At 51.0% G+C, this 16,771-nt stretch overlaps 1 protein-coding gene across 2 annotated transcripts; it reads left to right on the forward strand.

The window, feature by feature from the left end:
• The first annotated feature begins 589 nt into the window (after positions 1–589).
• On the forward strand, positions 590–2,216 carry C29H11orf86 (chromosome 29 C11orf86 homolog). 2 transcript variants are annotated; one of them, XM_043451890.1, is made up of 2 exons: positions 590–952; positions 1,607–2,216. In XM_043451890.1, exons 1-2 carry the CDS (start codon positions 683–685, stop codon positions 1,700–1,702), a joined length of 366 nt encoding a protein of 121 aa, XP_043307825.1. In that variant the 5' UTR covers positions 590–682; the 3' UTR covers positions 1,703–2,216. The 2 variants fall into 2 exon arrangements, with proteins under 2 accessions (XP_043307825.1, XP_043307824.1); XM_043451889.1 differs by having other exon boundaries at positions 592–952; positions 1,604–2,216.
• Positions 2,217–16,771: the final 14,555 nt, after the last annotated feature.

The raw sequence follows: 16,771 nt of genomic DNA on the forward strand, positions 1-16,771 counted from the left end.
TTTTTTTAAATTTCTGATTGTAGTAAAAATATACAGAAACATAAAATGTACCATCATAGCGATTTTTACATGTACAATTCGGTAGTGTTATATACATTCACATTGTTGTACAACCAACTCCAGAAGTTTCTCACATTGCAAAACTGAAGCCCTGTAGCCACTAAACAACTTACCACCGCCCCCTATTCCCCCAATCCTCCCACCTCCCCACCCCACTGGGCCCTGGCAACCACCATGCTACTTTCTGTCCCTGTGAATTTGATCATTCTAGGTTGGAGCCGTCCTGTTTCTTAAAAGCCCATCTCTGTTTTACTGTTGGGCCATCTGTTCTCACTGTCAACAAAATGTTTGGACAGCCAGGGCTACAAGAGTTCAGGGGAGGACAAGATCTTTGGGACGGGGTAGTCAGGGAAGGCTGCCTGGAGGAGGAAGAGGGGGGGAGGAGGAGAGGAAGCCTGTACCCGCTTCCCTGGGAGGTGGAGAGGCGGTGGTGTGCTGTGTGGATGACTCAGGGATGCTTGACCCTGGTGGCCTGCCCTTTGGTTTATGACAGCCACCTCAGCAGCACCAACCTTTGTCCCCAAGGGAGCTCCTGCCAGGTGGGTGGAGGCACCAGGCCATCTCAGAAGGCCAGTGGCTCGCCGAGTGGTGAAGCAGTCCCGCACCTGCAGCCTCCAGCACCATGGGGACAGGGCGACGCAGCCAGTCCTTGCGAGGACCACGGCCCTCCTACGGCAAGCTCCAAGAGCCCTGGGGGAGGCCCGCGGAAGGCCGACTGCGCCGGGCGCTGAGCCTCAGACAGGGCCGTGAGAAGTCCCGGCCCTCAGATGGAGGCCCAGAAAGGCTGGACACCCCCGGTCAGGAGCGGCTGCCCGGGAGCCTGGGGGACACGGAGCAGCTGATCCAGGCTGAGCAAGACGGCAGCCAGAGGTGGCTGAGGCAGTACCAGCAGGTTTGGCTGAGGGCTGGTGGGTGGAGGGGTGCAACAGGGGAGGGGCGAGACCCCAAGCAGAGGGACCCAGGGGAGCAAAGGCTCAGAGGCAGAAATGGATGGGGCTGTAGACCAAGAAGACAGAGAGCTGTCGGGGCAGGGGCTGCAGAGAGAGGTATTCCAGAGGGGCCTGAAGGTATTTGGGATTTATCCTGTAGGCACTGGGGAGCCAGGGAAGGTTTTGGAGCTGATGGATGATACAGTCAAAGCTGTTCTGAGATGACCAGTCTGTCAGTGTGTTGGACGGTGGATTTTGCTGGAGGCAAGAGATGGGTCAGTACAGCTTTGATGATACAGTCAAAGCTGTTCTGAGATGACCAGTCTGTCAGTGTGTTGGACGGTGGATTTTGCTGGAGGCAAGAGATGGGTCAGTACAGCTTCTCCAGGGTTACATCTCATGGTCCCTTCTCCCCCCAGAAAAGAGGATCAGGACCCCCCCGGGTGGGCGCTGCCCGCTGGGCTCCTGCCTTCTGGGAGAGAGGGTGCCTAGTGAAGGGGCTTCTGTCTCTGGGGTCTACCACCCCCTCCTGGCTGTAGGTGGAACAGCATCTGAAACCCACTGCTCAGTGGAAGGACCTGGGTTCTGATCTCAACCCCTCCTCTGTCTTCCAGAAGATCAGAAGAAGGTGGGAGAGCTTTGTCACCAGCTTCCCCAACGTGACCCTGAGCCGGTCAGCCTCCCCACAGCCCCCGCTGGGCACCACCAGCTAAGGAGGCCACGAGCGGTGGGGACGCTCTCTGCACCTGGATGAGACAGCACGCCTGCTGACCGACCTCTCCGTGGCCCTCTGGACTGTGAATGGGGTGACTGCCTCTACGTGGACTGTTCCCGCCTTCCCTAGTGGCGCGCCCAGGCCTCCGCCACCAGGACAGAGCTCGGTGAAGCCAGACCCACGGCTGAGAGGCTCTGGCACATTGCCTGGTCACTGGGCCATGCCCAACCCACCCTTCACAGCGGCTGCCAGCAGTGGGTGGGGCCTGGGCCTCCCTACCAGACGGTGAGCCCATCCCCAGGGCAATGACCACGTCTGGCCTGTGTCTTGTAGCGTGTTATCGCTGTCCTCACAGTCTCCCGATGAAGGAAGTCCCTCCCTGCTAGACAGAGGGGAGAACTAAGGCCCGGAAGGGGGAAGGGATTGCTGTCATTGGCATCTCTGGCCCCACCCATACCCAATGCCCAACACTGCGTTGAACACAGGAATAAAGGTTGCCAAGCTGAAGTAAATGATTTTCCTGCTGACGAACCGGCCCCCAGTGCTCTCCCAACCCCTGGGGGCAGGTGGTGTCCAGAGCTTCCCAGATGATGGAGCAGAAGCGCTGGGGGTGGGAGTGGCGGGGGAGGGAGGTCCCCAGGACGCTGGGCCTCACATGCCACCTGTCTTAACCTGATTCTCCCTGTGCTGACCTCAAGCCAGCTTTGGAGGGCCTGGCTCTCGCCTGCTCCTTGTCTTTGTGCTCACCCCCAAGGCAGAGCTCACCTTAAGGATCAGAGAGGGCAAGGGGCTCACCCAGGGCCACACCGAGGAGAGGGTCTGACCCCAAAGGGCCTGAGCTCCTTGAGAGACACTGGCACTTCCCGTGGGGTCCCTGGGGCTGTCCCAGCTCAAGCAGACGCAAGGTCCAAGGTGAGGGAGCAGCTGTAAGCAGCCTGGGTGTGTTCTGGGGTGGAGGGGGGAGGCCTGAGGACCCAAGAGACAGAGGGGAGGCTTCCTTGTTCCCCAGAGCCTGGAACCCTGCAGGGTCCTTCAGCAACAGGAACGGTACTGGCAAAATTTTGTCCCAGAGAGTCCCACCCTTCCAGACCAAGCCTCCAAGCTCTCCTTCTTCCCTCACCTGCCGGCCTGATGCAGAGTGTCCAATGGGACCCCAGCCAAGCCTCGGGGCGGCAGTGGCACCGATGTAGAGCCCCCTACCACTCTGGGTAAGTGCAAAGTAAACCTTCACTGGGTTAAGCCACTGTTTGGAGGCCACTTGTTACAGTCACGCCTATTAGCATCCCCTGGAAACTCGGAGAAGGCAGGACTATTCACTCATCGCCAACAGCTGCCTACACCTTATTGTCGGTCTCATGAAGCAGTTGTCAGATTATGAAACGGAGACCTGGAGGATGAGTAGGAGTTAGCCCCGCCAAGAGAGGGCATGTGTGTTTCCATGGAGGAAGGGGGCTGGGCGAAGGCCTCACGGTCAGAGGGAACACAGTGCATCGTGCGTCTAGAGGTGCAGAACCTGTGACTGGGCCAGGACACAGCAGGTGCCCCTGGCTTCGGCTCTGCATGTATTTACAGCAAATGATCCCCCTCCATGCCAACCCATTCCAGTATTCTTGCCAGGATAATTCCATGGACAGAAGAGCCTGGAGGGCTGTGATCCATGGGGTCAGGCACGACTGAGCAACGAACACCCACCCCCGCCTCCCCATCTCCCTGCCTCCCCATCTCCCTGCCTCCCCTGATGTACCAGGCCTTGCCCATCCTGGTTTCATCAGCACAGAAGGCTTCATTATCACGGACTGGGCAGGCCATTGGCAAGCAGACCCCAGAGGACGTTGCCCACATCATGGTTATTCGTGGCATGATGTGGCTCCCCACGGAGCCCTCCGGACAGAGGCAGTCAATGTGGCCCAAGCAGAGAGGAGACTCCAGAAGGGCAGAAGCCCCGGAGGCTCCGAGTCTATCCACCCTCAGGCCAGCATCTGCCCAAAGATCACAGAAAGTCATCCTCACTGAGGGACTTCCCTGGTGGACCAGTGCATTGCAAGGTGATGTGGGTTCAGTCCCTTGTCTGGGAACTAAGAGCCCGCAAGCTTTGAAGCGGCTAAGCCCGCATGCCACAACAAAAGATCTTGCACAATGCAACAAAGACTGGAGGAAGTCAAATAAATTTTAAAAAAATAAAAATTTTTTAAAAATAAATACAATATGGAAAAAGACATCCTTGCTGAGTCAGTTTCACACTTCTTTGTTCTGTTCACTGCCCCCAGAGGGCAGAGCCTCTAGGCCTCTCCCATGCTCACAGGGGTCTCAGAGCCTGAGCCCGGAACTGGAGGGGCCTGATTTCCTTCACCTCTCTGCCCAGCTCCGTTCTCTTTTCCATTCAGCATCCCTGCCACACACAGCCTCTCTGGGCCTGCTCCCAGAACTGCAAGGCTCACAGCTTGTCAAGCTTTGATATCTCCATGTGACCTCTGCCCCCAAGGGGCTCACAGTCCTGCGGCAGAGGGAACCAGACAGATGACCGGCTGCTCTGCCCTGAAGCAGAGCGGAGTAAGTGCTCCCTGGGCAGCGTGGTGAGGCAGATTGAGCAGGAGGCCCTGATGCCTGAACCAGTGTGAAGCGCTCTGGGCTTGGCCGGATGTCTCTCCCTCAGCTTCCTGAGGCCTGCAGCCACACCAGATGGGAGGAGGCTGCAAGCAGGCGGGAAAAATTACCCTGCAGTGAAAATGGGGCGGCAGCTGCACTAATGGGGAAAGCAGGGGCTACTGTATCCCCAGGCATCTCTCAGAGTGAGGGCAGCAAATTCAGGCTGGAAAGGCCCTCGGGGGCACAGAGATCCAGGCTATTTACTTTACAGATGAGGAAACCGAGGACTGCCCCCACAGCAAGCCGGAGGCGAGACAGGCTCCCCTCCAGAGCTCCCAGGAAGGAATTCTGCACCCACCTGCGCTATGTGCTCCAAACCCCCTTCATCAGGGTCACCAAACTCACTGCGTTCAGCCAGTCAGGGAGTCAGGGAGGGCCCAGGCCTCGGTGTCAAACCCAGGACCCAAGCCCCTATCCAGCAACTAACTTACTCTGTGACCTTGCTCCAGTCCTCCTCTGATCTTGATTTTCTCCTCTGCAAAATGGGGATGATGATCTCTGTGCCCTTCCTTGGGCTGAATGGCAGGTGAGGTGGCAAGTGTGCAAAATCTTTGCAAACTGGAGTGTGTCGTGTCCTGAGAGGGAACGCCAGCGTCCTCCTCCTCCTCAGGCTCAGCACCCTCGTCGTCAGGCTGAGAGCAAAGCGTGTAAAAGCTCTGTGGCTAAATGCCCGTGTTCTGCCACTTGTTAGCTGTGTGACCTTGGGCAAGTGGCTTAACCTGTCTGTGCTTTGGTTTCCTCATCTGTTCCACAGAAATAATGGTCCCGCCTCACCCAAGTTAATGCATGTAAAGCACTTGGAGCAGGTAGCCCTCGGTTCTTAGTAGCCAGTTCCAGGACGTTCTCCCCGTGTGACCCATGGCAGGTCTCTTTTCTGAGCCTCAGCAGTCTCCTCTGGGAAATGAGGCTGCTAATAATAGCACCTGGTTCGAGGTGTCTTGGGGATGAGATGGGTCAAGGCACACACACCCTGAGCCCAGGGCCGGGCCCCAGAAGCACCCTCTCCATGAGAGTCTGCGGAGCCTGGCGTGTCCTCAGCTCACCTTGGCTGAGACGGACCTTGGCAGCCCCGCTGGCGTCAGGATCCAGGAAAGTGGGCCCGACCGCAGACCAGACGGCCGCCCTGGGGCCTCCCAGGAGGTGGGCTCTCCTTTAGCGCCAGGGCTGGGATGGGCGTGGGAGGAAGCGCCATCTCCTCGCACACCGCTCCCCACCACCACCCCACCCGCTACTGTGGCGGACGCTGAACCCCCCCTGCCCCCACCCACCGCCAGGCTCCCAGCTCTGAGCACCAGGGCCAGGCGATCCATTCAGCCAACACTCAGCAAGGCTCACTTGGAGCCCTGCTCCTGCGAAGACTTCAGAGAAGATGACAGGCATCGCCCTGCACGCGCCCCGGGGTGACAGTCCGGCAGTGATCCAGCACTCCAGAGCCGGCTAGGGAGCAGAAGTGCCCAGAGAAGGGCGAGGTTAGCTCTTGGAAGGAGGGCATCAGAGCCGGCTTCCTGAGTAGTGGACAGAAGAGCTGAGTGTGGTTCACCCCCGTGGAGGGTTGGAGAGGGCGTGGCAGGAAGAGGGAACAGCAGGTGTGAGGCATGGAGACTTGGACCAGACGGAGCATTTGGAGATCAAGGCATGACTCTGTTTTGCTGGGGAGAAAAATGGGAGTCGGGGAGGTGAGGGCAGACAGGCAAGCGGGAGGAGCTCAAAGGACCTGGGATGGACTTCACCTGAGGAGTCCCAGGGAGCCGCGACAGGCTTCCAGGAGAGGAGAGGAGGGAACGGAGAGACATTCCCCGTGATCCCGGGAGGATGGGGAGGGGAGCAGACCGAATATTCCCACATTACAGCTTAGAAGCTCAGGGGTCTTGGAGGGAGGCAGGTGGCTCAGATGTGGACGGTATTGCACAATCAACACAATGTAACCAGGACTTCCCTGGGAGTCCAGTGGCTACCGCTCAGCGCTCCCAACAGGGGGCCAGGGTTTTAGGGAATTAGATCCTACAGGCCATAACTAAAAGTTCGCATGCAGAAACTAAAGATTCTGCAACGAAGATCAAAGGTTCCACGTGCTGCAACCAAAGACCTCGCAGCTCAGACGAGTAAATAAATAAATGTTACAAAACAAAAGCAATGTAATCAATGCATATCTAACCACAGTTCCTGGTCTAACTCTGTTGGGAGGGTGGTTGAGGGGTGATCAAGGAGGGCTCCTCTTCCATTGTAGAAAGCCCATGGATGATGTCTACATTTGAAACACCAAGAAATTGCCATGAAAGCATATTATCTAGAAATCCAGAGGTAAATCCCAGAGGAAACACCTACCCGAGCTGAAGCTGTGTGTGTGTATGTGTGTGTGTGTGGGGGGGGGGTGGTGGAATGGGAGAAAGCAAGAAAATGCTGCTGTCTTCACAAATTTATTGTTCAGTCACTCAGGCGTGTCCAACTCTTTGTGACCCCAAGGACTGCGGCATGTCAGACTTCCCTGTGCTTCACCATCTCCCAGAGTTTGCTCAAATTCATGTCCATTGAGTCAGTGATGCTATCTAACCATCATATCCTCTGCTGCCCTCTTCTCCTCCTGCCCTCAATCTTTCCCAGCATCAGGGTCTTTACCAATGAGTTGACTCTTTGCATCAGATGGCCAAAGGATTGGAGCTTCAACTTCAGCATCAGTCCTTCCAATGAATATTCAGGGTTGATTTCCTTTGGGATTGACTGGTTTGATCTCCTTGCAGCCCAAGGGACTCTCAAGAGACTTCTCCAGACCACAGTTCAAAAGCATTAACTCTTCAGCTCTCAGCCTTCTTTATGGTCCAACTCTCTTCATAAGTGTAGACTTCTATTTTTTGAACTAAGTACCTTTATTGCTTCAATAATTAAAAAAAAGAAAGAAATGAAAAAATACATTTAACATAGATTTCTTTTTTGACCACAGATTGAACCTGAGCTTTCAGCAGTGAAAGCTCAGAGTCCTAACCACTGGACTGCCAGGGAATTCCCTGAAGTCACTTTAAAAAGTAACACAGGGCAACTGGCAAATTTGGAGTATGGTCAAGATACTAGATAATAGAATGCCATCTTTGTAACATTCCCTGAATTTGATGGGTGTGGCATAAGAAATATATATTTGGTCTCTGTCCCTATTTCCTGGCACAGAGCTCCTAAAACCCTAGGAATTTCCTGAGTGATAGAGGTGTTAGGAGCATCTTTTGTTATTTGTAGTAAGCCCTTTTCAGCCAGATTCTTTACCATTGAGCCACTTGGGAAGTCCCATATTCACTTTATTTGAATACTAATTCAAACTATACAAAAAGTAAAGATTTATGAAATATCTGGAACTTTGAATATTGACCAAATTTTTTATGACGTCAGAGAACAATTCCTTCTTTGGCAGTGAAAATGATATTATAGTTATACTGATAAAAGACTTTCCATCTTTAAGATTAGTCTTAACCTTTGTGGATAAAATGATACGTTACTTACTTTAAAGGTGAGGGAAGTAGACAGGAATGAAGATGAAGCAAGATCAGCCCTGAGCTGATAACTGTGAATCGGGGGGATGGGGACTGGGTGAGGGTGGGCCTTCTGCTTAATTTTGTATATTTCAAAAGTCTTCATAATCAGGTTTTGAGAAAGCAGTCCTCTGTGTCAGTGGTGACCCCATGGAGCTGGCTAACATACCTGAACAGCTCTGGACCCCAATTCACCTGCCTGGATGTGAAGCTGGGGGCAGGGTGCTAGTGACAGCGTGTTAGATGACTCTCAAAAGGGCTTTGTCTGGTGACAGAGACGCTGTTGTCCAAGGTGTCTGGGGAGACTCTGTTCCCAAGTGTTTCATAAAATGTGAATGTTGGAAAATGTATCCAAAGCAGGATGTGGCTGTTAGCTACTCTGCTCTTGTTGAGGATGATGGCGATGCCCGTGGTACAGGCTTGGTACAGGCTTCCCCTCCCCCGCACAGTGGAGGACACGTGCTACTTTCCACTAGGACTGAGACCCTGAGCCTGACACCAGGAGGAGCAGAAGAGAGGGGCCGGATGTGTGGAGTTCCAGACCGTCCTGGCCAAGGCAGGAGGGACCACTTATCTCTGTATATTTGGAAATCTGTGGGCGGTGTTTATTTGCTGGGAAGTCTGGGCCCCTTCCTCTGGGGGTGCTAGAAGCCACAGGAGCCAAAGAACACAAAGTGGAGGTGGGTCTAGATTGGCAGCGTGGGGTGGCTGAGGCCAGGGCAGGTCACAGTGGGAGAGAAACAGTCGCAGACTTGGTGGGGTCAGAAGTGGCTTAGGCAGTGTGGGAGGGCCTGGGCAGCACCATCGACTTGCCGGGTGGACTCAGATAAGCGTCCCCTCTCTGGACCTCAGCTTCTACATCTAAGCAGTTATACACAGGGTCAGACAGACCAGGTAGGAATCCTGGTTTTGCCACTTGCTGGCTCTGGTGTGGTCTTCCCAGGCGGCACTAGTGCTAAAGAACCCACTCACCAGAGCAGGAGATGCCTGAGACAAGGCTTCGATCCCTGGGTTGGGAAGATCCCCTGGAGGAGGCCATGGCAATCCAGCGGGGCTCATTGCAGGGATGATTCTGCTTTCTCATCCATGAAATGTTGTCTACAAGGGGACCAGCATGACAAGCTGTCCTCAGAAATTGGGGAGGTGACCTGCAGAAGCTCTTAGGATGGGCTAAGTGCTCCAGGAATGCTTGCTACATAACTATAGGTGCCATAAGCAGTTCAGACCAGAGTGTGCTCAGTCTTTCAGTCGTGTCTGGCTGTTTGTGACTCCATGGAATGTAACCCACCAGGCTCCTCTGTCCATGGGATTCTCCAGGCAAGAATATTGGAGTGGGTTGCCATTTTCTACTCCAGGGGATCGTCCCAACCCAGGGATCTTACGTCTCCTGCATTGGCAGGTGGGTTCTTTACCTCTAGTGCTACAAGAGATGCCACAAGAGATGTGGAAATAAAAAGTAACTAGACAGTGGAGAAGCCTGCCCAATACCACATCATCATCTAACCTATCAAATGGATGGTGCCCAGTGTTGATGAGAGTGTAGGGAAACACGTGGTGCTGGCAGGAGTATAAATTGGTACAATCTTTGGAGGAGGCAATTGGGCTGTAACTTATTATTTCTTTATTTTGGCTGCACTGGATCTTCATTGCAGAGTGAGGGTTCTTCTCTGCAGTATGCATTCTACTTGCAGCATGCACGCTTACTTGAGGCATGGGGGGGGGGGGTGTCTTAGTTTTCTGACCAGGGATCGAACCTGGGCCCCCTTCACTGGAAGCACAGTCTTAACCGCTGGGCCACCAGGGAAGTCCCTTGGGCTGTAACTTTTAAAATAAAAATGCCGGTGCCCAGTGTGTTCACTGTAACATTATTTGTAATAACAAAACTTAAGAACAAACTTGACCCTTCAATAGGAGACTATGATGCACCCATACAATGGAATATTTTTCAATTAAGAATAAGTGTGGAGATTTCCCCGGTGGTCCAGTGGATAAGACTCTTCACTTCTAGTGCAGGGGGCTTGAGTTGGATCCCTGGTCAGAGAACTAAGATCCCACATGCCGAAACTAAGAACCCAGAGCAGCCAGACAAATAAATAAAAGTTTTGTTTTGTTTTTTTAGAGAAAAAGCATGAAGTAGACCAACTGCACATTGAGTGTAACAGTCACTGTACCAACACTGTATAGTTCATCGAATACTTGCCTCTCTTAAATGTCATCTTCACAACTCTGGGTTAATTATTATGCTATTCCCATTTTACAGATGAGAAAATTGAGTCACAGAGAGATTACGTAATTTCCTCAAGGTAACACTTGAGGAAATAGCAGAGTGAGGATTTGCGTCCACGCAGGCTGGCTCTAAATGACACTGATGCACAGTCACAAATCTGTGTGCATAAGTGCATGCGTGTGTGCTAAGTCATTTCAGTCGTGTCTGACTCTTTGCAACCCCATGGACTGTAGCCCACCAGGCTCCTCTGTCTGTGGGATTCTCCAGGCAAAATACTGGGGTGGGTTGCCACACCCTCCTCCAGGGATGGAAGCCGTGTCTCTTACGTCTTCTGCACTGGCAGGCGGGTTCTCTACCACTGGAGCTGCCTGGGAAGCCTGTGCCTATATGTATATGCACACGTGTAAACAAACACTTGATGGAGATACTTACCTTCAGACAGCAGCGTGGGGCATGGGGCAGGGGAGGGATCCACCCCATCTGTGTAGTAGAGTGTATTTTGATCCTGCAGTTGTTTTTGTTTTCCCTTTCATTTAACTCTTCCCTCCCCCCTCCTCCACGACCTCTGCACTGACCTCTGGAATTGGGCTCCTTGGCACTGATTCCTGGGAGTGGGGTTGGGGAGGTGGGGTGGGGGAGGCGGGTGCAGAGGAACAAAGAAATCCTTGATCAGCTTTGGGTTTCAAATTAGACTTTTTAAAACTCACAACAGAAATAATACAAGCATCTCCCCGAAGGGGCTTTCTGTTGTGGGGCTTTCTGTGGGTCATGAGGTTTGTTGAGAAAAGAAGGGCTTCAGGCCTTGGAGGGCTCACAGTAAAGTTTTCTGCAGTGGGAAAGAGGGGCATGGGGGTGTTCCATGTGCCCAGCAGGTAGAAAGAGCAGACCTAGGGGCCTGAGATCGGCCCCAACCCCACACACACCTCCATCGCTGTCCACCTCCCCAGCACCTGCCCCCCACCCCAGTGCCCCAGAAGAGCTGTGAGGCCTCAGGTGAAACCAGGGGGCTGACCAGCTGGTGCGGGTGGTAAAGAACCCCCCTGCCAGTGCAGAAAACATAAGAGACTCAGGTTGGATCCTTGGGTCGGGAAGATCCCCTGGGGGAGGGCATGGCAGCCCACTCCAGTATTCTTGCCTGGAGAATCCCATGGACAGAGGAGCCTGGCGAGTTACAGTCCATAGGGTCTCAAAGAATCAGACATGACCGAAGCCACTTAGCATGCACACCCGGACAAGACCTGCAAGGAGGTTGGCTTGAGCCCTTGGACCCCCTTGACAGAGGCCTGGTCAGGCCCTGGTCAGTGGTAGCTAACACTAGACAGAGGTCAAGGTCCAGGAGCTGAGGGACAAGCCTCCCTCAAGTGGGGACAGAGGAGTGCCAAGTGGGGACCTGGCATACTTTTCCTGGCTCTGGAGCCATACCCAAACCCACAGAACTTCCCTCTGCCCTGATGTAAGCAGATAGGGTACAGGGTCCCCAGGGAAAGAAAACCAGTCATGGCTTTCTTGACATAAGAGAAGCCAATTTTGGCCTAAGCCATTTTGCAATCTAAGCCTGGCCACAGTGCTTGCCCTTGAACATCTCTCAGTAATTACTGATCTTACGGGAATCAAGGAATGCAGAAACAAAGGAAAAGCAGTCAACGCAGTCAAGAAACAACAGTTCAGTGATAAAAGGGTCCCAGTTCCTTCTTAAGGGATACACGGAACAATCTGACACTGACCTCAGGTGACCTGGGCCTGCAGGGGCTTGGAGCAGCACTTGGGTTTCCAGCCAGAGATTGAGGCCAGGTGGTGGCGGTGAGAACACCAGATCCTAACCACTAGACCAGTGGTCAGTGACAAAGATCCTGGCCCCTCGGCTTTGTAGAAAAGAATTCCCACAAAGATGGAAAGTAGTGAAACAAGTGAAGTATTTATTAAGAGGAAAATAGTACAGTACGTGTGTATAGACACACGCAGACTCAGGGAGAGAGAGTTGCTGAGTCGCGCCTTCATGGCAGTTGGAACTACTTTTATGAGATATTTCTTCCCGGTTTCCTTTGGCCAATAATTTTGATTTGCCTGGTTCATAGTCCATACTTGGTATAACTCAGGATCCTCCTATGGTGCGCAGGCGTCTCTTAGCCAAGATGGATTCTATGGAAGAGGCCTGTGGGTAGCCTGGTATTAGTTAACATCACTCCCCTTTGACCCCTAAGGAGCCTTTCGGTGAATGCGTGTGTGTGTGTGGGGGGGGTTCTCCTGACTTCAGGAATGAGAAATATGTGGTCTGGGGAGGGCCTAGCCTCCTTTCTTAACTGTTCTGCTATTCTCATCTTGGAGTTTCAGTCCGCAGGGAACAAACCTCCTATCTTTTTACCCTGGGGGATGGGGGGCATCTGTCTCCTTCCCCAATACACACTACTGTATAGCACAGGGAACTATATACAGTATCCTGTGATATTATCCTATGATAAACCATACTGGAAAAGAATGTATAAAAGATGATATGTTTATTTGTAAAACTCAATCCCTCTGCTGTGCAGCAGAAATTAACACAACACTGTAGATCAATCGTACTTTAATCAAAAAAAGAAAGAAAAGCAACACTCTGATACACATCTTTGAGTTGTGAACTACACACTAATACCCCAGACACCAGACTGGTGGGAACCTAAAGAATGATGACATTGACCTTCCAGCAGTCAACTAAGGCTTGGACTCTGTCAACCTTTGCCTCAATTCTGTATTGAATTCTCCTCTATTCAAACGCTTTCATGAATATGCATATGTCATTCAAGCCCCCTTCATGAATATACATATATGCTTAGCTTACAACTTCCCTAATTTTGCTGTTCGGGGAGATACTGCTTTAGAAAAGATCTCTCGTGTTTTCATCATTTGGTGCAAGTGATAAATCCTTCCTTCTCCTGATCTTTGGCTTGGCTCTGTCTTTTGACTTGATCCCCACCAAGAGGCAAACTTAGTTTTCAGGAAACACTAGAAGAGGAAAAGGGCAGGGGGAGAAACTGGCTTAATACCCATCAGTGGTTCTTAAAATTCAGTGAGTCACACAACAGACTAGAATCAAATAAAACAACATAGAATAGAATAGAAAATAGAAACAGGATAGAAAATGTCAGAGAGTATCAAATCAGGTTTTATCTTATGAAACTTTTGCTCCTGATTACTGATTCAATGTTGCACTGGGTTCCAAAGTGCAATGAGTTTCCTACTGTTGACCAAGGTCAAAGATAGTAGAAAAACTTTCTCAAAGATGACAAAATTTAAGTACACATGGAAAGTGTCCAGTGGTAAATTTGGCACTACTAGGGATTTTACTGCTATTGATCAGAATTGTGGATTCAGAATTGAGTTCAGTTATTGCAGGGTTTTTTGGTACCCATTTTCAACTGGTACAAATTTTCCAAATTCCAATCTTTAAATCTTTTAAAAAATATATATTTATTTATTTAACCACACCAGGGGTCTTAGTTGAGGCATGTGAGATCGTCAGGCTTCATTGAAGCAGATAGGATCTTTAGCTGCAGCTGGCAAACTCTTAGTTGCAGCACGTAGGATCTAGTTCCCTGACCAAGGATCAAACCTGGGGCCCCTGCATTGGGATCTGCATTGCAAAGTCTTAGCCACTGGACCACCAGAGAAGTCCCTTCAAATCTTAAACAACAGCCATTTGTTTGATTTTTGTACAGGGAGGATTTGATTGTATGGCTTCCTTAATTGAAAAAAAACAACGCATTTCTTTTTCTTTTTTTTTTTTGCATGTATTTCTTAAAGGCTATCATGACTGCAAATAAAAAGAAAAAAGGACCAAAGTCTGTAGATCATCTGGGGTTTTGACTGATTTAGTTTTTTAAAAGCCACGTGATTGAGAATCCAAAAGATCAGTCTCTCATCTGACCTAGAAGTAGCCAACTCCTTCTCCGTTTCAGCACATGATCCTTCCTGCACCCTCCTGGGTACAGTCAGAAAGGATCTGGGGGAAAACCATCCAAGGTGACAAGCCTAAGCCTTGCCTTCAGTGGAGCTTATCATTTATTGTACCTGCTCTGTGCCAACCTGTGCAAGGCACCAGGGTGAAGATGATGACAAGAGTCCCTGTCATTGCAAAGACACCAGTGGGACTGATAGATATTGGCCACTGTGATGTGAGATGGTGGGAACTCCAATGGGGTCTGAACTCCAATCAGATCCCAGCCATGGGGACCGAGGGAGGTAGGCAGAAATAGCATGCAAGAAGAGGAGGGCTCTCGGCACATTCTGAAGGTTGACCATGAGTCAGGCAAGCAGGAAAGCACCATCCAGGCAGTTGACTAAGTCCCTGAAGTGTGTGTATGCCCCCCACCTGGTGGAGGAGACTGTCTGACTCCACCTTCCTCCAGGCCTGGGGAGTCCCCTGGCCCTAAACAGTGACAACAGACAAGATCAGGAGTAGGCTGAAAACAAAGGGACTTTCCTGGAGATCCAGTGGGTAAGACTCCACACTTTCAATGCAGGGGGCATGGGTGCCATCCCTGGCTGGGGAACTAAGCACCCACTTGGTAGGGCCAAAAAAAAAGGAGTAGACTGAATAGGGCACAGTGCTGTCCCAGGGTGAGGAATCCAAGAGAAGGCAGGCCATCACTAAGGAGGAAACCAGAGCCAACTCCAAGGGACAGTGTCACCAAGCAGGTCCAAGGAACAGGCATGAGGCCGTGCTCAGGCAAAGGGGCCAGGACGCAAGAAGCTCAGTGTCAGAGGTTGTGTTAGAAAACTGTGTCTCCCAACAAGTCATGTGTGGAAGCTCTAACCCCGCAGTGTGACTGCATTTGGAGGTAACTAAGGTTAAATCAGGTCACTAGAGTGGACCCTAATCCAAGAGGCTGGCAACCTTCAATATAGTAGCTAATACATGTTTTAAATATCTATTTATTTATTTGGCTGAGCTAGGTCTTATTTGCAGCATACAGGATCTTTACTTGTAGCATGCGAACTCAGTTGCAGCATGTGGAATCTAGTTCCCTGACTGGGGGAGGGGGTCAACCGTGGACCCCTGATTTGGGAGTGTGGAGTCTTAGCCACTTGACTAGCCAGGAAAGTCTCTGGCACCTTTATAAGACACGAGCACATACTGTCTCTCCATAGGCACAAGGCCACTAAGGACACAGCAAGAAGGCCAGCCCTAAACATGCCAGAAAGAGGAGTTTCACCAGAAGTGAACCCTGCCAACACTTCAGTCTGAACTTAACATGTCCAGACATATGACAAAGTCAATTTCTGTTGTTTAAGCCACCCAGTCTGTGGCATTTTATTACTGCAGCCCAAGAAAACTTAGATGGATTGAGAGGAAGAGCTCAAGGTGGGGCAAGGAGAGACACAGTCCCAGCAATTTAATTTGCAGGGCCTCATGCAACACGAAAACGCTGGAATCAATTCAAAAATTATTGTGCAAAAAAAAAAAAAAAAAGTTATTGAGCATTTCAAGAGGGCAAAAGCTGGGCATTATACCACGCACAAATTATACACCCATGAAGCTGGGCCTGAAGAGGGGATCAGCATGAAGGCCTTAAAGTAACACAGGGGTGGAGGGTCAGTCTACCCTGCATGCTGCAGCCTTCCTGTGGGCTTGTACACAGAGACAGCTACACACGCACCAACTCAGACAGAAAGCAGAACGCGATCGGAGCTTAGATGGAATTACAAACGAAATGCAGAAAGCACAGGCAGAGAGAAATTAATTCCTCAGGAAGAATGGGGGTGATGAGTGAGCAGGCAGCTAAAACATCTTCTCCGGCTCAACCCCCTCGTTCTCTGAGGGCAAGCCGCCAGCCGCCATATTTGTACCACGTGAAGGCACTCCCGGCCAAGGGGATTGGAGTAGGGCTGATCACCTGATCCACAACGGCCAATCAGAGCTCTTCCCTGAGACTGTGGCCCAGATAGATTCTAAGGATGCAGTTAACCAGGTAGGTGGGGATGAGTCTTCCCCCGTAAATGGGCTGAGAAAAGGAAGAAGAGGAAGTCGGAAGCTGAGCCACAGAGGGGAGCATTAGGGCTCGTGAGAAGTGTTTCCGTCTCTGATTCTTGTTCTTTATGGACTTCTGGCGCCACTGATGCTCTGGGATGCCTTGAAACACTGGATCTTTTTCTTAAATTCCCCTTCTTTGCTTCCAGTAGTTTTCGTGAGTTTCTGTTACTTGCTGGCAAAGACTTCACAGAGGACTCAGCCCTGAAGGATGAGCAAGAAGTAGGGAGTGGATGACATGATAGGAGAGTGGAGTTCCTGGTGGGGTGTTCTGCTGAGCAGTTCCTTCACACTCCTTCAGGTTTGCTATTTTTACATGAGAGTTCTCAGTTCCAGAGTGGGAGGCAATAATAAGAGGGAGTCAGAGAAGGAAGAATATATTTCTTTATTAAAAGATTTGGATCAAATCTTTTTGATCCAGACATTCTCTGCATGTCTGAAGGGGACCCCCTTCCCCCCAATCCTGAGGACATCTTCTTATTTGATTTTCTCCTCCTTTCAGTCCTTTTACTCGGTGTGATCATTCATCAGCTCATGACTTATTGTAATATTATTGCAGCTTGTTACTCTTTGGAATCCCACCTCTGCCTCTTGTTAGTGTTTGCTCTTGGTCACATTTCTTTTTTCTTTCTTCCTTCCTTTCTTTCTTTTGGTAGAAAAATTACTTTATTG

Source organism: Cervus canadensis, chromosome 29 (assembly GCF_019320065.1).
Source record: "Cervus canadensis isolate Bull #8, Minnesota chromosome 29, ASM1932006v1, whole genome shotgun sequence".
Taxonomy (NCBI): Eukaryota; Metazoa; Chordata; class Mammalia; order Artiodactyla; family Cervidae; genus Cervus; species Cervus canadensis.